At 27.5% G+C, this 22,298-nt stretch overlaps 3 protein-coding genes across 5 annotated transcripts; all 3 read right to left on the reverse strand.

Moving 5' to 3' along the window:
* Window positions 1-996: 996 nt before the first annotated feature.
* On the reverse strand, window positions 997-9,279 carry LOC122575353 (exportin-7). 2 transcript variants are annotated; one of them, XM_043744154.1, is made up of 15 exons: window positions 8,998-9,279; window positions 7,507-7,744; window positions 7,278-7,432; window positions 6,981-7,205; window positions 6,032-6,902; window positions 5,670-5,955; window positions 5,451-5,595; window positions 5,220-5,367; window positions 4,984-5,143; window positions 4,477-4,879; window positions 4,229-4,391; window positions 2,904-2,981; window positions 2,623-2,813; window positions 2,406-2,533; window positions 997-2,323 (listed from the first exon to the last, which is right to left on the reverse strand). In XM_043744154.1, exons 1-15 carry the CDS (start codon window positions 9,010-9,012, stop codon window positions 2,215-2,217), a joined length of 3,315 nt encoding a protein of 1,104 aa, XP_043600089.1. In that variant the 5' UTR covers window positions 9,013-9,279; the 3' UTR covers window positions 997-2,214. The 2 variants fall into 2 exon arrangements, with proteins under 2 accessions (XP_043600089.1, XP_043600090.1); XM_043744155.1 differs by having other exon boundaries at window positions 4,253-4,391; window positions 8,998-9,276.
* Window positions 9,280-10,654: 1,375 nt separating this feature from the next.
* On the reverse strand, window positions 10,655-20,129 carry LOC122575816 (beta-TrCP). 2 transcript variants are annotated; one of them, XM_043745248.1, is made up of 9 exons: window positions 19,524-20,129; window positions 14,838-15,072; window positions 14,560-14,746; window positions 14,040-14,496; window positions 13,548-13,921; window positions 13,387-13,465; window positions 13,155-13,308; window positions 13,004-13,051; window positions 10,655-12,862 (listed from the first exon to the last, which is right to left on the reverse strand). In XM_043745248.1, the coding sequence occupies exons 1-8, from the start codon at window positions 19,575-19,577 to the stop codon at window positions 13,041-13,043; spliced, it is 1,551 nt and encodes a 516-aa protein (XP_043601183.1). In that variant the 5' UTR covers window positions 19,578-20,129; the 3' UTR covers window positions 10,655-12,862; window positions 13,004-13,040. The 2 variants fall into 2 exon arrangements, with proteins under 2 accessions (XP_043601183.1, XP_043601181.1); XM_043745246.1 differs by having other exon boundaries at window positions 13,122-13,308; window positions 19,524-20,127.
* Window positions 20,130-20,315: 186 nt separating this feature from the next.
* Window positions 20,316-22,072, reverse strand: LOC122575817 (phospholipid phosphatase 4). Its single transcript, XM_043745249.1, has 6 exons — window positions 21,467-22,072; window positions 21,288-21,393; window positions 21,055-21,202; window positions 20,857-20,985; window positions 20,597-20,767; window positions 20,316-20,487 (listed from the first exon to the last, which is right to left on the reverse strand). The coding sequence occupies exons 1-6, from the start codon at window positions 21,547-21,549 to the stop codon at window positions 20,468-20,470; spliced, it is 657 nt and encodes a 218-aa protein (XP_043601184.1). The 5' UTR covers window positions 21,550-22,072; the 3' UTR covers window positions 20,316-20,467.
* Between the last annotated feature and the right edge of the window lie 226 nt (window positions 22,073-22,298).

Genomic DNA, 22,298 nt, shown 5'->3' on the forward strand with positions numbered 1-22,298 from the left:
TTTATAGTTACACAGATACATTCCTTAAATTTATTTATTTAGTCTAATTTTGCGCTAGATACTTTTGGATATCTTATATGATATGAAATATAACATTTTTACTATACCAAAGGTATATACAATACATTTGTTTACGGTAAATTCAACTATGATAGTCGGTTAATAAAAGTAATTTTCTAACATTTTTACAAGTATTTATTAAACATAAGATATCTAAAAATTTGTTATAAAAAGAAAAAAGATTCAAACCACCTCATATCAACTTTTTCTACTATCTTACAGTAAAAAATATATAAATGATTAAATGCAATCTAAACGAAATTGTTTGTAAATATTCAATATAACTTCCACTAAATTATTATTAACTGTATACAGACTAATATTACATAACTCTCACATGAAATTTTTTACACGCATTCCTCATACATTTGATTCTCACTGTTTAATGTTACAAATAACTTTTAGAAAAAAAAATATGATATATATTTGTTTGACGATTGGTTTAATCGGGAGTGTAAACTTCAGATGCTTTGATAAAAATTTCACACATTTACGTGTGCATATATATATATATATGCATATCAAGATATATTATAATTGTTATTATTACTGAATTTTTTTAAATTTGAAATAACTTTATAAATTGAATAAAAAAAGGAAAGTTAATTTTTTGTTTTCAAACTCTCTTTTGAAAGTGTCATATATTGTAAATATTACAAGATAAATCGTAATAAAATATAAAATACTGCATGCGCAAAGTGATTAAAACGTTCGGGTTGAAAATTTAGATTCTAAATTAATAAAGTTTAAGTGTAATACATTTAACATTAGTTAAGAATATTGATACTTTTTAATCTCTTCTCCTGTTAACATGCATTTTATTAAATGAATGATATAATGTTGACTGATGAATATTTTTACTATATGTATGTGCTAATAATACACGTATATATCTTTTTTATGAATACAATACAAAAATTTGTTAGAAACTTTTTCATTTCAATTTAAAAATATATAAACTGCAATGAATATTAAAAATGCATGTTGACAGTTTTCAATCTTGTTTTAGTGAACCATTAATGAAAATTATAATTTCACAATGATGATGATGATGATGATGATGATGATGATGATTCCGATGATGATGATGATGATGATGATAATAATAATAATAATATTATTATTATTATTGTAAGTAAATTATGTATTATTAGCTTGATGTTTTTTTCTAATATCATTATCATTATGAATGATTTATTCAACAATATTGACTTAAACAATTTAACCTTTTAGTTAAAGAATACTAATAATTGGAGATTAATATTTTTTTCATATCTCATCAATTTTTTTCAATTTTATAAAATGATCTTAAAATTATAATTTGTGTTACAATAAAAAATGTTGATAATGAAACATTTTAACATATAAATGAAAGTCGGTTGCGTGTAAAAATAATGGAATAAAAACTACGATAATAGTTTATGAAGTTGGCTTCCTATTCTACACTGTATCCTTAACATATTATTTAGCAATCAAAATAATAATTTGTTGTTTATTTAAAATAAAATGTGGATATATATATATATATTGAATAATATGTCGAAAAAGATAATTCTTTTTACTGAAACTTAAATTTTTACTATAATATAGTATAAAACAAATCATTCATGTCTGAAATACATGCTTTAATATTAACATAAGATAAAAATATTGTAATCATAAATGATAACATTATAAACGTTTGCAAAAGGCAATTGAAATAAATCCAATTTTTTATCCATACAAAGTTGCTTGATATCGAATAATCGTTGATTTATGAAATTTAATATATTTATTACCAATGAATTTTTATACTTAAAATATATGTGTACGAATATTTATGTTCCAATATTATATTAAATCAAAGCAACTGGAGTATAAAGGTAATAAGAAGGATTTAGTCTTTTCTGTTTATGAATATTTAGAATGAATTGTATACACTTTATATAGGAGGTTTCAATATCTTAAATTTGGAAACAATTATGTTCAACAAAATTGAAAAAACAAAAGTTAAAAGTATAAAAGAATAGGAAGCCAAACAATAATGCTTTTGTAAAATAACAGTATGTAATTTATTATCTTTATACTCAGCTAAAATCAATTTTAATTCCACCATAATTTATAATTCACTCGCACACACATTCAAGCATTTGGCAGGCAAGAACCTAGGAGAATCTAATTGAAGGTTAAGGTCATCATATCACCGATAGGATTTGAAGTTGTATTAGGTCCTTTTAAAATATCATTTATATCTCTTCTAAACAATGATAAATTTTGTGTAAACCTGAGAAAAGAAAAATACATACATAAACACGGATAAATGTCTATATATAATTTCGTATCTTTTGTTTTTTAATTTTTCTTACCTATCTCTATTTTTTGTGAGTAAGTTTCTTTCGATTCCTTCCATTAAATGTTCAAACCAGTGTGCCATTGTTGTTTGTTTATCAACTGGTTGACTTCTAATAATATTTTCTCGTAACTGATTAAAATACTGTAACAATAAATATTTAATTCCGGCGTAAAATTATAAAATTTTGTGATTTCTTAACATAGTTTTTATAATAAATAAAAAATACTTACTTCTTCATTTAAAAGAATTAATCCCAAGAGAGGACGTGACATACTCCACTGATTTCTACAATCTTCAAACATTATCACATTTAAAACAGTACTTAACATTTGTTGAAGAATTTCAGGATGTTGCTTTAAAACTTGTAAGAATAAGTCTCCACCTCCTGGAACTACCGTATTTTTCCTGCCCGGGTAACCCCCTGACAAAAAGGGTACATGTATTCAAATACATTAATGTAGATACATAAACTAAATACTAGTAAATAGTAGTAGATACATGAGACAAATACCTTTTTGATATAATTGTTTAAATATGTAAGTCACAATATGATCAAGTGTTGCGCAACAACCAGTACAGACCATTGTATCTGCAATGAAGTTTTGTTATTTTTATTTCATATTTTATATTTATCTGAAGTAAAATAGGAACTGTTAAATAAAAGTAACCATTAAAAAAATAATAATATAAAAAATATATAAATATAATCGGTATCTATCGTGGAATTTAATATAGAAACCTACCTTGAAAATAATGTAAATTCTGTAAAATTATTTGTTCACTTATTATGTTGGCTAGTTAATTTATCAAAACACAATTTTACTTATATATAAAAAAAGTTAAAAGAATCTGTCATTATAAATGATGACTTATTGAATCAAAACATAATTTTTATCAATTTTGAAAAAGTAAATGAACAAACAATAATCATTCATATTTGAAGTATTCGTTTGTTGTTCATAATTTTGCATGTCATATATTGAATGGAAAACAAAGCATAAAATGTGAAAACAACACATAAAGATTAGTAAATTAGTAACTTAAGAACTTATGACTATGAATAGTAATATATTTTAGTAGCATGCCAGCTGTGCGGCTGACTATGTGTGCTAGACCCTATCTGTGCTATGTAATTTAATTTTAAAGAAATGAAGAATTCATAAGTTGTTTAATACAACATTAAAAATAGGAATAAAAATTTGAAAAAGGAAGAAAAAGAAAAAGGCAATAGAACAATAGCAATTAGGGTCTAGATTCTACAAACTCCAATCCTCTCATTGCCTATATGATTATGGTGATTCAATCATTCTCCTTATATGCATAAATATTACTCAGCATACATTTGTTTCTGTAATTTCGAAACTATAGCAGTAACTAATATACCTAAATGCAGGTTTACATTCCAAGCAACAATGCAAAAAGCAAATAAACATAAACAAAATTAAACATTCTTATTAACTAATATTTCTCCCGATTTTTCTATGCTTCATATTTAAAATCATAAAATTGTATTAATATTGCCAAATAAGAATTCGAACATGCATGATACAAGATTATTTATATATATTTTTTTTTTCATTAAAAACAAATTCGATATATATAAATATACTATTAAATTTTGTTTAATTGCGATTGAAATCTCTACTATACTTCAATTATAAGTAATTATTCATAATTTACTAATATTTTACAGAAATAGTTAATATACATAATACAAAATATTTAACAAACATTTTTCTTATAAAAAAGGAATTTTAAATGATTTGGGTCTTATAATCCTGTGGCATGGCATAGAGGATAAGAGAATGATAATAAAATAGAATCAGCCGCACAGACCTGTATAGTAGTCTTTTTGCGCACCTAGTGCTGTAAGGCCTTCACTGATGCTTGATAGAATGTATAAGAATACTCTCGGTTCCAAAGTAGAAAGGAACACCATGTGATCTTGAGCTAAACACTCGAGTAACACAAAATATGTTGTAGATAATTTCGGATAATCCTACAAAAAAAAAAAAACAATATTAAGTTGTAAGATATCTATCTTTACATCTTTTGAATATGAACATAAGTTAATTGATGCATACCAATAAATCACTTTGTGGTATACTAAGAAGTAATTTTACAAATGTGTTGAGTGCATTATCCAATGCCTCGTCACCATATAATCTGAATACACCAAAATTTACGTAACTTCCACATAAAGCTGCTTTTAACATACTGAAGCATATACTTATTCCTTTAAGTTTTAAGGGGTATATTTGATCCTTTGGAACTTCAACGTTTAATATACGATTACCATAACTACATATTACTTTACTAGCTTCACGAAATAATAAAATTCCATTTGGAGAAGATGCATCAAACTGTAAACGTTGACTCCTATTTTGTACTAATTCGGCAAATAATTTTAGGACGGGTGTAGTAACTTGTGGCTCATAATGCCACAATTCCACAGCATGTAATAAAATCGGTGTATAATTAGGATAACTATGTGTAAATTAAGGTACTTTACATTTATCAAAAATTAAGGCAAATTATTATGTTTAATGACTCTTAATCATTTATCAAATTATATTTAAAAAAAAGGATACATCCAATCAAAGAGCATCATATAGGATGTTTTTGTGTTGAATGCATAAGCTAAACCTCTTAAATCTCTTGCTAAACCGATCAATGCCTTTTTTGCTTCTTCTGCTGTAAAAAGTGAAGGGTCAACTGGCCCAATTAACTGTCCTAAACTTTCAAATGCATCTATAGATGGAAAACGTAAGTGTAAATATTAAACAAGTATGTAGTACAATTTTGGATACAAAAAAGCTTTCCATACTTGTTAAAGGTAACATAAATGTATGAAACCTTTCCTCATCTTCTCCTAGATCTACCATCAATAATCTACCCAAGGATGTGTAAAACATTGATCTACAACGCATTTCTGTTACAGCAACATTGTTTCCCAAAAATGGAAAATGCTCTCTCTGTTAATGAACAAAAAGAATATATACAGTTTTATTCTTAATTTTTTTGCAAGTAAATTTTACATATTTTTATATATACACACTGTGTGATTATTGAGCATAAATTGTACTTCCTCTAATTTTACAAGTTTACGGACACAACTATATCCTACAGATAAATCATTTAATAATTGTAATGTTTTTGAAATAATTTGTTTACTACGACCCCAATACTTCAAATTTGTTATTCTGTAAATGCAAAATTAAGATCATAAATCTTGAAATAGTATAAATAATATTCCTGAAAGTAACTTCCTACTTACATTTTCCGGATAAGAATACCAAGTACCATGGATTCGTCATTAACTCCTAAAACATCTGACAGTCTTCTATATACTTTAGAATTTTTTTGAACTTGATCACCTACATATACTTTACGAAATTGTTCAAAGAAGCTCAACATTGCTAATTCCAATTTCTCACAGCCACCTTGTGCAAGTCTTGAATCAGTCAAATTCATCAGTTGGAGTACTCTGCAAACTAATTCACCATCCATTGCATCATACTCTTCATTGCTGTTAAATGTTACTTTTCCACCAATAACACCACCTATTTTTTAAATATCAATGTAATAATTCACTATTAAACATGTTTACTTTTCTGTATGATTTACAAATTTACTTACCTATGATATATACAAGCCAAGTGAGTTGACCCTCTTGTATAGTGATATCCATTCGTTGTGTTGGAGATGCTGTTTGTGTCATTAATTCTTGGTATGTCCTAGCAGCCTGATCAAAAAGTTGTACTAACAAAGTACATGTCTTTTGATATTCACATCTTACAATTACAGATATTTGCTCCAATTGCTGATGAACTATTCCTAAATCATCAAGTGGGTCTTCTAAACCCTCTCTAACTACTATTGCAACTGATTCAAGTCTTGAAGTAATATATGCATTTACAATTTCTGGAGTATATGTATTTAACAGGTGTGGATCACCTGCTTTTACATACGGCATGGATGATACCATTCTTTGCCACAATGTTAGTAAATAATGTAAACTGTTTGGTGCAAACTGCCACATCTGTAAACTTTGGATTGTAAATTTTGCAATTAATTGTATAGCTTCTGGGTAGTCTTTGACTAAGACCAACTCTCCAAGCTGAAAATTGCTCTTTAGCCTTGATAATAGTCTACAAAATTCATGGTAATTTTCAGGATCACTGAGACCTTGTGGGTTTTGTAGTATGTGTTTTATACCGCTAACTAAGTGTGTTAAAAATTGTGCCCTTTCTGGATTTGAAAACAAACTCCTTCTAACAGATGCTATTTGGACCAAACATGAAAGAGCCAAAGATGACAGTGAGTTAGGTAAACTATGATATAAATCAAAGAAAAGTTTCAGTGATGTAAAATCCAAAAATACAGGTCTCCAACAGGTTGGAATTTGTACTGTACTAAGATCATCAGAACTTTCATCTGTTGAAGTCCCAATAAAGTCAAATGTCAAACAATTTTGTGCTAGTTTTAAAAGTTGTCTGATCAGACCATGCTAAAAAAACAAAACAATAATAATAATATTAATTTAGGATATTATTATAAATACAGAAAAAAGTAGCAAGAGATATACCTGTGCTTCATCATTAAAATTTAAGTTTTTACAATTTTCTCGAGCTGTACTTAATAAAGTATACGATAACCTAAATATTTCAAAAAGTTGTGTATCTCTGAAGTGGCTAGCAATTTTTCTATGTTTTGTAATAGATCTGGTTGCATCTGTATCCGACACTTGATTCATTTCACACGTTAGTTGAGAAAGTAATTGGACTCCTATCATACAGTGTTCTACCGATCCCTGTATATTATATCAAAATATGGTATAATTATGAAAAATAAACATTTTGGAACAAAGAAAATAATAACTAACCTGAAGAAACTTTGTTACATCACTGACCACATTTCTTTCTTTATCAATATCAAACCACCCAAACTTTGATATCCTGGCAAACAATGTAACCAGAGCTTGTATTACAAAGTTTGGTAACTTTGGCTGAGTTGCTAAATAATTGAGAATATAATTTCCTAAAATAAAATTATAGATATTAGACCCAAGTATGTTTAATTGTTTTGCTTTATGATAGAATAAATACACTTACGTATGTCAAGCCTCTGTCGTAAACTAAGTCCTGATGAACGGGAAGCCAATTTTGTCAAGGTGGTGGCTGCCAATAATTGAGCATATGGAGAATCTCCTCGATCAAGTAAAAGCTGACACTTTGTAAGCGTATCTGGAGTATTTTGAAAAGCAACAAGTGCTTTCTCAGCCTCTGCACGATGTGTAGAATCTTGTGATTCATACAACTGCTTGCATAGCAACTCCAGCTGCCGTACTTCCTGTATGTGATCCATTCTTAATGATATAATTCATCCCAAATAAACAATATTTCTGTGTAGTTATTTTTATTTTATATACTTCAAAAATATTATTTTACTTCCCAAGTTCTTTAATAAATTTAATCACTTATTTTGGATATATAAAAACTGTCATTTAAATATTTCTCAATTACATTATAACAAATAGGCAATACTTTAAAATCATGTAATTTATTTATAATATATTTTTCTTACTAATATCAACAAACACGATTAATATTTAAAAAAATATATCAAATTAAAATTTTAAAAAGATGCATAAAAATATTAAACTAATTACTATCTATTAACATTTTTTAGAACTAAAACAATACAAGTAAATATAATAATTATAAACCTATAGATATTTTCACTTTTTAAATACATAAATAGAAATTAGATAGAATTATAACAATCATAGTTTTATTCCATATTATAAAATTAATATGATAATTAATGTTTTTAGCTTTTAGGCATTTTAGAGGTTACACATTTATTTAAATTTTATAAATGTACAGCACATATTAATTATCGGAATTCCAAACCGCCACTTGCTTAAAAAAATTACAAACGTATACCAACGTATTTTCGTATTATTTTTATTTAATCAAAAGATTATGATTAATAAAAAAGACATTTATAACTAACGTGAAATAAACAGTACGAGCTAAGTATAAAGTAACAGAAAAAACATCTTAGTTTATGTTATAAAATTAAAGTGGATAGGTTATGCCATATTTTTGTAATTTCAAATAATAGTTTGATATCATTACGATATAAACAAACAAAATTTCTTTTAAATAATAATATTCAAACTCAAAATTCAAGATTTAGATGATATTCTCATCCATTAATTATCTTTTGAAACTTCAGAACTATATCTACACAAAATAGTATTTACGAAAACAAGGTTAAAGTTTTATATATCGGCTACATGATTTTGTTCGTACAACAAGATGTCAATAAAGCTAAAGCGGGAAAATCTATTAATTTATGATTGCATTTTTATTGACAGTGCGATAAAATTATCACTATGGTCCGGCAACAAACAACGTAGCTTCCAAGAAATACTTAAGTTTCCCAGCAGCAAAATGTTTGGGACACACGTCGACACCACATAACTTGCAACAGATATACCACCGGCTGGCTTACCACACGATTTTTGAAATCACTTCATCATAAATAACTCCACTTTTTTGGTTGAGGTTTGCACGTTATTTTGATAGGTAACTCACCTGTTCGTCCGCCATTTTCGCAGCTTTGTATTATCTACAATGAAGGCAGGATCACATGCTTTAAACTCGACTGCCACAACATGTTATGTAGAAGCGACGTTTTCCTACATCGGAAGCATCAACAACGCCACCTTTATTAACAAAAGAAACAAAATTCATACCCGCCTACCTTACAAAGATGGAAGAAAAATTAAGCCAAATCTTCACTATTTTTATTGTAGAAATTACAAATAAATTACCGATTATATTACGTTAGAATATATTTAACTATGTTTCGTAATTCAATCGAAGAAATTACTTTGGGAACTAGTTCTGTCGTTGATCATTGTCTTTGTCTAGTATTTATTATAAACAATAAAAATTTAATTTGATATTTATAATGTATTTATATTGTATAAAATAATAAAGAATAAAATTTTATAATAGACATTATAGTATTCTTCGGTATAATAAAAAAAAGTAGGATAAAAAGTCAACAATTTGTAGTTATTTCGCGCGAAATCTAAAAAAAATTTTCGATGAAGAACAAAATACAAGCCTATATTTTTTCAAATAAAAGATGCTGTAATAAACAATAATTTTATGGAGCTTTTTAATATGTAGTTATAAAAGATTTCTAGTGTTTTATTTTTTCGATATATGTATCTCATAAATAATTTTTTGAATAATTTTTATAAAATGTTCATTACAAAAATAAAAGTTTACAATTTGCAAGAATTATTATAAAATTAAAAATGACAAAACATAAAACATATTAAGTGAGACAATGCACTTCTTGAAACTAAATAATTTTTTGAACAACTTTCCAATATTTCAAATAATAGGAAGATGTATAATAAAATAGATATCGTTGTTCCTTTTTTAACAAAATTATATATAAATAATTTGATAATTGTGTTATATATTTTTTGTTTTAGCTTGAGTTTTTTGCAATAGTGTAATGACATGAAATAAGAAACAATTGGGATTGGATAAAAAGTGACTTAATGATGATTTATGATTGACTATGCATCTAATTTTTGTATACTATGTAGCATTGTGTTATGACGATACATAATGCAGAAATAATAAAATGAAAATATAATATTCAGATTGGGGCCTTTTCTTGCCAAAGTAATTTCTAAATGTTCATAAAATTTTGTAAAACTTTATCTCTGGTAAAACGATGCGTTATTTCGTGCTGTTACATAAAATTAATATATTAACTTCAAATATATATGAAATACCTTCTCTCGTAATTTCGTAGGTAAAAATCTTGTAATATTATATATATATATAATGTATTCAAATCTGAAATAATGTAAGTCATAATAATCTGACAAAATTTATCAGGTACTATATCGTGAAATACTAGTTTTAACGGAAAATAATTAAATGCAGGTAATAGATCGACCATAAATATTGAAAATGTTACCTATATCTGTAATGCAAATATTAATTTTATCGATATATAATAGCTTTGATCATTAATACTAGCATAGTAGATATTTTTTCAGTAAACTTTGTACGCTTAAATTCAAAAAGATTACAGCTTCAATACGTTTATAAAAAATATGACATTTCAAAATAAATTTTCTATTAATCACAATTTGATTTTTATGAAAGTATGTTAAATTTAAGGGATAGTGATGGATACTGTTTCCATTAAAATTGCATCTTCTTGCATAGGTATTGTATTTCAAGTATAGCTTTTCCACAGCCTTCATATTATTCTTGTGTAATTAATTTCATACATGAAACTTTATGTTAATATTAACAATAAACATCACAATGTTTTCTTAAAGATACTTCTTGTCATAATATTATTTTGAACAAATGTAACATTCACGTTATGATCAAAACTAAATTATGTATAAGACACATTGTCGCTCTTTACGAAACTTTTAGAAATTAAATATCTCAGGGCTTTGTATTTTCTATCTCTAAATAATTATCATAATTACTATGAAATAAACAATTTTTTGCATAAAGAAATTTTACATATTGGATTCACCGAAGTATTTTAAGACCCCAATCTAAATAAAAAATATATATACTTATATTTTTACATTCCAAAGTGGAATCCAAGAAACAGCAATATATAATTAATACTACCTATATATGTACGTATTTAGATAGCTGTAATATAATGAAGTATGTGCTTACAAAGAGATTATCTTAATAACTGTCACAGCTACACTATTTTTCTCTATTATGCTCTATGTTTTTCATTAAATTTTATGAATTGAGAACATGCTGCATACTACAAAAGTAATGTTTGCACTGGAGTCCCATATATACATACCATAAAGTTATAGAAAATTTTTCATGCCACCATTCTAGCTTAAAAATCACAATTCTTTGTACCCGATTTGACTACATGCAGTTCATAATTTTGCATAATATTTTTTACTTTTAATGTAAAAATTTGTATAATATTAGAATAATGTACAAGTACTACTAAATATACTATCTGTTACTTATGTAATGCAAAAGTCAAGTAACTTGACATATTTTATCTGTGATATTTAATTCCTTTTTTTTTTCTTCTTTTAAGCACATATTCACAATTTAATTCTCATGCAAAATCTATGTTGTATAAAATTTAAAATATATGTATTGAAATCAATATCAAGGATTACATATTTGTAAGCTTGGCTTTGAATTTTTCAATGTGGTCAAAATATCGAATCACTGTCGCAATATTTACTGAAATATATATGTATATATATTTATATATATATTACTATTTCGTGAAAAATTTGAGAAGATATCATGTTTATTCTATTATTCAATATATCAATAAGTAAACATATTTTTCTTAGTGCTATTACTACCATAGGAATAAAAATAATGTCGTTGATAGCATTTATAAAATCTCGAAAATGACAATTATATTTTAACTCATATAATATTGTTCAGAGCACACTTATAACTTATAATTGAAAATGTGATGTAGCTTAAACAAAAGTTGAAACATATGATCCGAGATCATTAGTCAAAACACAATAATTTCTTCACAGCAGCTAAGATTACCTCAGAGTCACTATATTGCTTTTTTATGAATCAATATTTACATCTCGGTATAATGGAACTTTATATTTTAAATGCAAATGGTATTTTATATCAATGACTGTGCAGAGGTTATTAGCTTTCCATTTACTTTTCAATATATAATATAAATTTCATAAAATTAATGTCCATGGAAACTACTATGTCTTCGATTAACGGCTGTACATCTATAATACTAAACATGGGTATAGTAATTCACATTAGCTAGATTTAAAAGGTAATGAAATATGATAGTTATAATAATCCTTCCACATATCAAGACTTGAATGTCCACATTCACACCAGATAAGTACTCCAATCAAACGGCATTTTACAATCTCCTTACTATAAATTAATTACATTAAAAAAAAGAAATTATTAATTTACTATAATACAGCTACCATCTTATTAAGTGTATCCAGCCTAAAAACGTTTTCATTTTCTTTACGTATCGTAAGTCTTTTTTTCATAGTAGTAGGAAAGTGGTCAACTTCTATCATGTCATAGAGCGTAGAAGAATTCCAAATATGGCCAAAGCAAACAATTGTTTACATCCATGGGATGTATTTATGTGATTTTTAATTATACTGTTCGTTACTAAACGCAGTGCGTCAAGCGCATATAAATTAATTCGTAGTTTTATGTGTCACCCCATATATATCCTATTATTGAGAGAATTTCTTTTGCTTTTCACAGCAAATAATAAACCAAAATCAATGACCGTGTTTTGCTGAGATTTTCTTTTTTTTCTAGGCGCTGTTCACACTGGACACTGATTCTTCATTTCCTGCGTACACTACCGTGAACACATTGAACTCACTCACTAATCACTTGTCTGAAACAAACATACGAATATAACATATTTCTACAAAGTATAGAGCAAGAAATATTTTATAATTACGAAAAAAAAAAAGGAACGCAAATTTATAAGCATATATGAGTTTATCTTCTATCTTAAACAGTATATTAAACTTACAATTATATCACAATGAAGGAATATTCATAGGGATGCGTCACTCAAATGCTATAAAAATAATTCATAACGTTAGAAAATATCAAGTACATGAAACAAAGATCTTTCTCATCGTACTTACGAGATGGAGATCTAGTATCAGATTGATTCACACCTGATGCATTTATTGCTGCAGGCCCACAAGATGATACAGATCCATTTGATGGATTAAAATTCAGAAAATCCCATATTAATATTGTATCATCGTGCGACGACGATACTATCTGGAACTCATCGAACTGAAGACGAAATACACGACCTGTGTGTTCCTATATTGCAGATATAACTTATTACTATTAAAGCCTTTTTATAGAACAGAATAAAATAAAGTATGTAAAATATCTCACCACTAATGTACGTATACAAAGCGAGTTAGTTAGAGCACGTGGATCTAGTGCAGCCACCAAATCCCATACTTTAATTTTTCTATAACATAAAGCAATAAACATGTTATTGTAATACTGTAAAAGACAACATAACATACAATTTAAAAAATTTTTTTACTCACCCATCATAAGCTCCACTAACTATGTGCTTGCTATCAAATCTAATACATCTGACCAATTCGTCATGTCCTTCTAGGACGCGTAAGCACGCACCACATTCAATATCCCATAATCTGATTGTATTATCACTGCTACCACTAACTACTAAGCAGTCCTTATATTGCAAACACGCTATACCCCGTTTATGTCCATTTAATGTTCGCACAAATTCGCAAGTAGATGTTTTCCATACTTTAATAGTCCTATCACCACTAGCAGAAACGATATATTTTTCATCAAAATCAACAACATTTACTGCTGCCCTATGCCCCACTAATACCCTTCTTAATGCAATTTCCGTTTGTGATGTCATATCCCATACAGCAATTGAACGATCCTAAATACAATTAACAAATAGTTATTTTTTACAATTTATGGGATATAAAAATATACTAATTTAATATAGAAATATGATGTATTAAAATATAAGCTAAATATATAAAAAGTTTATTGACCTTTGAACAAGTGACCATCATGCCATTATTAAATCTGAGATGTAGAACTGCCTCACAATGGTGTATCAATGTATTAACCATTTCTCCAGTATTAGCATCCCAAACTCTTACAGTGCTATCAGAGGAACCAGATATTATTGCTTTGTCATCATACTGTAAACATAAAACAGAACCAGTGTGTCCTGTTAAGACTTTAATGCACTGTAGTGTACTTCTGTCCCAGATTTTAATTGTATTGTCTCTAAGACCAGAGACAATTTTTTGGTCATCATATTGTAAACAGTAAACACCTTTTGAATTTTCACTTCTACAATTTATTCGTTGAAGATTAAATCTTCCCATTCTCCAATTGTTATCTATACTATCAATATCTTTAACTATTTTGGGATAAAGAGATCTATAGAAATTGTGATTTGGGTGGCTTTCCCCCGGCCTTGGCTTGAACAAATACTGAATCCTAAAAACATTAATAAATAAACAGATACCACAGAATGAGATTTCATAGAATGTATTAACTAACCATCCTCTCCTTTCTGCAAGACCTCTCCATATTGAGTCAGTCCGAACTTTACATTCAATTAATTTCTTCCAAAGCATTCCTTCACTAATTACTCTGAGCCATTCTTTACATACTAATTCAGCAGCAATTAATGAATCAGCATCTAGATAGGAAAGAATACTTTCTGCCACATGGTCCAATCCTTTTTCTGATAACAGAAATATAAGTTATAAAAGATCTAATTTATATATATATATATTCCAACATTTAAATTAAAATATCTCGACAGAAATACTTACTTGGTAGTAGAGAAATAAAATCTCTCTGCAACATTGGTTTCAGATATGCATTGATGTGACCATGCTGATAGTGACACATTCTTGTTAACAATTGTTCAACAAAGTTAACTTGTTCGGGCTCACTCCACTTCTCAAAGAGTTTCATACAAGTTTCCTTTTCTTGCCTATATTGTGCAGATACTCCAGATGGCAGTTCTTTCTTGCGAGTAGGGTCATAAAGTATTGTTATTGGATACTGTAAAAACATTATAAAAATTGTACACATTATAAAGATTTTCCTAATTGAAAAAGTAAATCTTTAAAACATTATTTTATTTAAATTTAATTCAGATTTTATAAGAATGCAAAGATATACCTTGATCAATTATACTGTAAATATTATATACTTTAAGGGATGCATATAAAGATACTCAGATATATTTTTTATTGTATATTTAAAAACTGTTTAATACATAATACAATTAAATCGTAATAGTTATAAGTATTATATAAAACAGCAGCAAAACTATTAGGTGACACATGTATTTTAAGATAGAGTGTGGTATCAGGTTCTTGACCTCAGATAGACTATACTATACAAAACAATATTAAACGCTCACAGAAATTGACGTTCGAACATGCAATTTGTCTTTTTTGAATCGCGGTACTTTCTATAAATATAATTTATTGATGATCATGCTTTAAAATAAAATCGCAAATAAAATACTTAAAAATTATTAACTAAATACACAATTATTTGTAGCAAAATACGGAACAGTAATACTGTTATTTTTCTTGATTTAAATATTTCATTGTAATATTTGAAATTTGTAATAAAATTTATAATTGGAAGAAAAGAGGAAAAAAGAAAATAGCTTGCTACTTAATTCGTATTAGCGAACGATTTGTATAAAGAAAATTGTATCAACGGACCGTGACCTGCACTAATCCAATATTTCGTGTCTGGCCTACTTGTTAGCGCTTGCCATTTACTTCTGGAAGCGAAAACTCATAATAGACGCATATCTTATTAAATATTTCGCAATAGAAGTTAAACATTTATACTTGAAAATTCAAACGATTGAAACACATTTGCAACATCGTAATGGCAATAGTGAAGAAATATATCATCTCTCACTACCTTTAAGGGCATAAATCACTCTAACAGTTTCAAGAAAAAGAAACTTTCTTTTTTGTTTTAAGTTTCTTCAAGTTTTAAGCACATAAAATATTGTGCCAAAATGATTTGTCAAAATTAAAGCTCCTGATGAAGTTACAGAGATGAATAGGCAAATCCTGTCATGCAAAATAATTTCACAAAGCAAAAGAAATAAGATAATCAAGGCAATCTTTTGTCTCCCACAAGAAAATATAATTCATACCAATATGAACCAATAGCTGACTGAAAAAATTAAAAAATTTATCTTTATTATTTTTTATTTTAAATGTTCTTGTTTCCTCCGAAGTGATGGCTAGCCATCGACGTTCTAGCAGAAGATGTCTCGAATATGACAAATAACATCACCATTTTGCAACAGATTTCTTAAAAAAAAATTACAAACTAAAATTAAAGGCTAGATTTGTATCATCCACAAGAATCTGAATTTTTCACTTTTTAATTACTTATAAAAAGAATTCGCAATCTTAAGTTATTTTTAAATGCCTCAAGATGATGTATCCCTGTAATATCATTCACCAGAAACTCAAGTTTGATTTTTCGCATTTCTTCAATGATAAAAATAAAACATCCATCAATGTGTCTTTTTATGAAGACCAACACACGAAACTCAATAAAATGCATAATTATATATATATATATATATATATATATATACATGTGTGTATTGTGCATAGTATGATTCTTCGATTTGAGATCTCATGATCACTCGACTGTAAAAGGTAGCATAGCAACATTGAAGAGTCCTGGCGACCGAGGAGTACACCTCGATCATCTGAAAATGTTTCTCAGTACGGTGTTCCAGTATAACGGGATCGCGAACTCGTGTCGAATCTATGCTCTTTGTATCTCTTTGTCTTCGTACCCCTTACGTGTTCTCTCCATTTTAGCAAGTAGTCACGCAAAACGCGAAAACTTCCAAGTAAATGTATAATACAAATATTATAATAAATTAAAAATTTTCATAAAGAAATTAATACTAATACCTACATGTACTGGAATGCTGTTAAAGCATTCTTTATTAGTTTTCACAGATTAATGCGGTCGTATATAGGATAAAAAAAAATAATATTCTGATATCGATAACAGCAAATCATATTAGTCGGTAGTTCTTCGAAATACTATCTAACTTATTATCACTGGCATTCGCATATGCGCCAGATTATAAATAAAAGACAATCAAGAGCGAATTGTGGGAAAAGATGTTCGTATACCTTGTGGTTTTTAGTGCTTTGTTTTTTTATCGTTTATCAATAATAAATATCATAGGTACGTTGAAATCGATGCATGACATAGATTTACGTGTATGCACATATGATTAGAAAAATATTCTTAAACGTGAAAGTGAGACGCATCTATCAATAGAAACATAAAGTTTATTAGTGGAAAAATCCCATAAAAAATAATGTACATTTCGAAGCATGTAACAATGAACCAGGGGAACGTTTCGAAATTTCCTGTCATCCTTGATTATGAATACTTACGGCATTAAATTTCAGAACACTTTTTTGTCTCCATAAATATAAAACAAAGGAAAGTTCTAAAAACAATAAGTTTCTAGAGTAAAATGTACAAAAATTCACGTCTCTTTGAGTTTATAAAATTTTATAAAGATCGCAAATTGATAATCGCGATGCATCACTTTCTCGTTATTCTTAAGTAGTATTATTTTTTTTATACACATTTGGATGAGAATAAAACGATAAAGAAAATTAAAAATGCGCATGGTAATGTAGTAACGAGTGAAACCGGAATGATGAGTCACTAGCACTAAATAGAAGAGTAATACTTTTTTTCGGTAAGTCACGTACTTAGAACTTGACAACACAATATAAAGTTCATTTACATTGGCCAACGACAGACATACTTTAATAAGATATTGATAGATATAACTCTAATTATAATACAAATATACTCATATATGTTTTTTTCTATCAATATAAACTCTATTAAAGATTATGTAAATGTGAAATATGTAGGAAAAAATTTTCATTTATCTTTAGAAATCTCTATATTTGTATCTATATACAGAGTAAAAGATGTATTGATAAAAAGGATACTACATAAATTCACAAGATCTGACGCAAGGATTGCAATCGATTCCTCTTTCTCTCTGGCGGTCTCCTCGAAGTACACGTGTTATAGTTTAACTTAAACACAATACACGGATAGATCGTTAAATCTTTTTATTCATCTACAGACTAATCATTCTATATTTTATCTTGAAGATAATTAATCATTATTGTAACAAATAACGCGTATCAAACAGAATTTCTATATGATCCCTGTACAAATTTTAAAGCAACAAATTTTTTTTAAACTACTCCAGCAGTTGAAGATAAAAAGATGTAAATTATTCATTCCTAGACAGTTTTGGCTTATATCCAATTGTACGTACAAATCAATATCACTGTAACATTAAACGACAAAAATGGACAATAAAGATTAATCATTAATTTTTATAACGATTGTAAACTCGTATAAATTTAAGGGAATTAAACTGTAGATTCTACTAAATTGTTTACACTACTGTTACGATGAGTGTAATGCAACTTAGCACAAAATTTAAAAAGGGAAGCTAAAAAAAGTAAAGATTGTAAAAGAGGAGAAACAAAAGAGAAAAGGTAAAAAGGGAGTTAAAACATTGATCATGTAGTAAGTTGTTTCCAGTCTGCAAAGCTTGGAGATTAGGATTATGTTCAAACGATCTATCCTTTGTTCTGACAACGAAGACAATCGTGTCCGGTCAAGTTTATGCTGGTTCAATATTAACTAACTAATAATTTTTCGATCAAATATATGTAGCAACTGTACAATAACATAACAAAAAATAAATTAGTAAATAACAAGTTAATATTACGATTTTCTAGCAATCTGAAAATAAAATCATTACGTTTTATGCTGTAAATATTCTTATTTTATGCTAGAAATTTACAAAAATAAAAAATTTAAGAAAAGGTATGTTCAAACAAAAGTAGTAATATAAATCGAATATACGAATAAATATTGAAATATTTATAGTAAAAATTTAATAATAATCATGCGATGGCATAGTAAGTATAATTTATACTTTGTTATGATTCTTGTAAGAATATATAAATATTTCGAGTCATATTGTTTAAGATATATCTGTGATTCTAATCAAATCTAAATATTTGTAATATTCTGCAGATAACATAATATATACTAGTATTGATTTGATCAAATAAAAGAAATTAAAAGTGATGCAATCTTAATTTCCGTCAAGATAATAAGGTAACTGTCATTAGATGTACATAAATATCCTGATATAAAAGAGTTTAGAGAAATGACCACAATCATATATGACAGCACACAATCGTATTCTATAACCTCTCGTATACATAAAATATTTCTACAATTAATAATTTTCTTTGGGAAGTGCATATTAACAGATATAAGCTTTGCAGAAAATAACGGTCGATCATAAAATATTAGTGAATTTCTCCATCATAAGGAAACATAAGATGGCGGTAGGTTTCAGGTCAAAAATACTACTATGTGTTGCGTACCTGAAGATTCGTGTTTGTGTCTTCGATAATCTCATCCGTTTCCATGTTCATCATTTTCACACACAACTGGCACAATATAATTGATTCAGATGATACAACCGGATCAATTTGGCTGGAAAAAGTTCTTGTAAAAAGGATAAAACACCGTTTGAACACTAGCGTTTGACTATTCAACACGACTGACGACGCTCATGAGTCTTCGCCATGTACAGGAAGTTGAGACAACATTTCACCAACACAACAGCTCGTAAATAACTATGTCACTTCACAAATCCAAGAAACCTGATATAACGATTAATTTATATGGAAAATGTGTATTAAAATCCTATACGTGAACAATATGAGAAATTTAATGTTAATCTCCTTCAGAAACGTACGAAATATCCAAATGAATTCCAAAATTCATCAAGATATATTCACGGCCAACCATCAAGATAAGAAGCTCGCGAGAAGCACTAACACCATTTTACACCACCGACTTCATCATTGCTTCTGTTTAACTTAAAATCAACTTGATGGCGCACCATACGCAAAATTTCTAAAATGGCGCATATGCACAATATATCCATCTCTGTTGTACCCGCGCATATTTCAAAAACACTATTTCGAACTGTTTTAAATAAACCTCATTTCCATTAGAACAAGTTCTTTTTTATTGATTAAATTGAATTTTTTAAATAATACAAGGTGTATATTTACAATATAAATGTATATATTTATATTACTTATCGTATTTATAAATAACTCATAAAAGAGAAAAATCAACAAGTAAAAAATAAAATTATAGATAGAATTATTATGTGATTTAAATTATTGTAATAATTTTAATACTTTAGATTCTCTTATTCATTAAATCCATTTGATTTGTTCATTTTTGTTTTTTGCATTTTCCAACTGAATTTGACGAGTAAGGGCAGCATATGGTTTATGGCATAGTTGTGAATCTAATGGTGGATAATAGTGTCTATAACACATATATGCCAAAATGTATCCTATTATTGAGCCTGCAACCACATCTAATATTTTTGGAATTAAAATATTTATTTATTGATGCAATAAATAAATATGCTTACCTTGCCAGTGATGATGATAATCACAAGTTCTACTCAATGCAATTAAGAGAGCAATACAAATCGGTAATACAAATGCACACAATTTCCATGATTGTCCTTTACCCATTAAACTAAATGTATGTAATTTACCAGCTATATACAGCGCAATGAAACCAAAACTTGCAAATGCAACTGGAAGATAAATAAATTTTTCAATAAAATTTAAGGTTTTCTATATAATTTATATAACTTGATAGTTTATACTTTATCTTTTAACGTACATGAGGAATGACCACTTGGAAATGATTTCTTTCCATCTTTTATAAGAACTGGATTTCCATTACATTTAAAATCTGGATTTGTTTGTCCATCAGGAAAACATCTCCAAAAGAAATCTGGTCTAGGGCGACCTAGCAAAAGGTATTATCTATGAGAATAATGATACTTCCAAAACAGAATTAACATTTCACAATTCTTACCAACAACAAGTTTTATAATATCTGTAATGACACCATTAAATCCTAATGCTAAAGTTACAGATAATACTGCTTGATAAATGTCAGTTTTGTCTTTGTAAACCAAAAAGACAAATAAGATTACTATAGCAGGCATTATAAAAACCAGAGGCTAAAAATAAATATATAAATTAATTTATATAAAATATAAATTTCAAAATATGTATAATAATGCTCTTTCATATGGAATATATTACCCATAATATGGTGGTTGGAACATATGATTCAGTCCTTGGATTTTTATACAACCATAATTCATCTTCATGAATTTTCCTAGTAAATGGTTCTGCATTTTCTAATTCACTGTTCATATAAAAAAGTAGTACATTTATATGTATAACCGCTATATTGCTATAGTAGACTACATTTAACTTACATAAATAATCCCACTAAGACAATTCGCAATAATATGTCAAACCAATATTCTGTTAAGAAATCTTTACCACGTGTCATAGCCATTATGAATTCAAAGTGAATGCAGTATAAATATTGTACAAATATATACAAATAAATAGTAAATTACACAAATTCAGATGACTCATTATACAAGTATGCAAATGTGTATGTATACAATTGTATATTTGAATAGAATAAATTATTAATTGTTATTATATACTCATTGGTTTTAAAATTATCTAAAAAAGTGTATGTTTTTAATTATTATAGAAATTCCACTGGAAATATATGAGCAATTCAGTTTCATCACTAACCCCCTTCAACATTGGATTGAAGCTAAGACACTTCTTTCTAAAAAGTAAATATTAATCGATCGTTTACAGATAATTTAAGACATTAATTAATTTTTTAAAATTATATGTTAACGCTATATAACATTTCAATCCCAATATATAAAACATTAAACTTTAACTACACTATTTCGATTTGAATACTAACATTCAATTTGATATCACTGTAGAATATACTATGTACTATGTATATTATGGTATATTCATTTTTTTTGTAATGATAGTAGCGTAGCTATAAATTGAAAGTTTCTTGAAAATTGGACTTTATTGTAAAATATATTATACTATACATTGAATGCTTGAATTTTTCAAAATATTTTCCATGTAAAATATGTTCTTTTCCTATAGGCTGCTTGTAAAATTATTTTTGGAATCGTCGAAGAAATTTTAAGAAAACGTAAAAATTTAACTTAACCTTACAATTGTAGATTGATTGGTTAGCGCATCATAGATGTCACTGGA

Source organism: Bombus pyrosoma, linkage group LG15 (assembly GCF_014825855.1).
Source record: "Bombus pyrosoma isolate SC7728 linkage group LG15, ASM1482585v1, whole genome shotgun sequence".
NCBI classification, from domain to species: domain Eukaryota; kingdom Metazoa; phylum Arthropoda; class Insecta; order Hymenoptera; family Apidae; genus Bombus; species Bombus pyrosoma.

Coding starts and splice junctions, on each gene's coding strand:
- LOC122575353 (XM_043744154.1), bottom strand. Junction 5,956..6,031: donor TTGGCTTGTATATATCATAG/GTAAGTAAATTT, acceptor TTTAAAAAATAG/GTGGTGTTATTGGTGGAAAA. Junction 5,368..5,450: donor TTATGCTCAATAATCACACA/GTGTGTATATAT, acceptor GTTCATTAACAG/AGAGAGCATTTTCCATTTTT.
- LOC122575817 (XM_043745249.1), bottom strand. CDS start 21,549: ATGGCTATGACACGTGGTAAAGATTTCTTAACAGAATATTGGTTTGAC. Junction 21,394..21,466: donor GTCTTAGTGGGATTATTTAT/GTAAGTTAAATG, acceptor TTATATGAACAG/TGAATTAGAAAATGCAGAAC. Junction 20,488..20,596: donor TTATCATCATCACTGGCAAG/GTAAGCATATTT, acceptor TATGTGTTATAG/ACACTATTATCCACCATTAG.
- LOC122575816 (XM_043745246.1), bottom strand. CDS start 19,577: ATGATGAACATGGAAACGGATGAGATTATCGAAGACACAAACACGAAT. Junction 15,073..19,523: donor ACACAAACACGAATCTTCAG/GTACGCAACACA, acceptor ATGTTTTTACAG/TATCCAATAACAATACTTTA. Junction 13,309..13,386: donor TTTGTATACGTACATTAGTG/GTGAGATATTTT, acceptor TCTGCAATATAG/GAACACACAGGTCGTGTATT.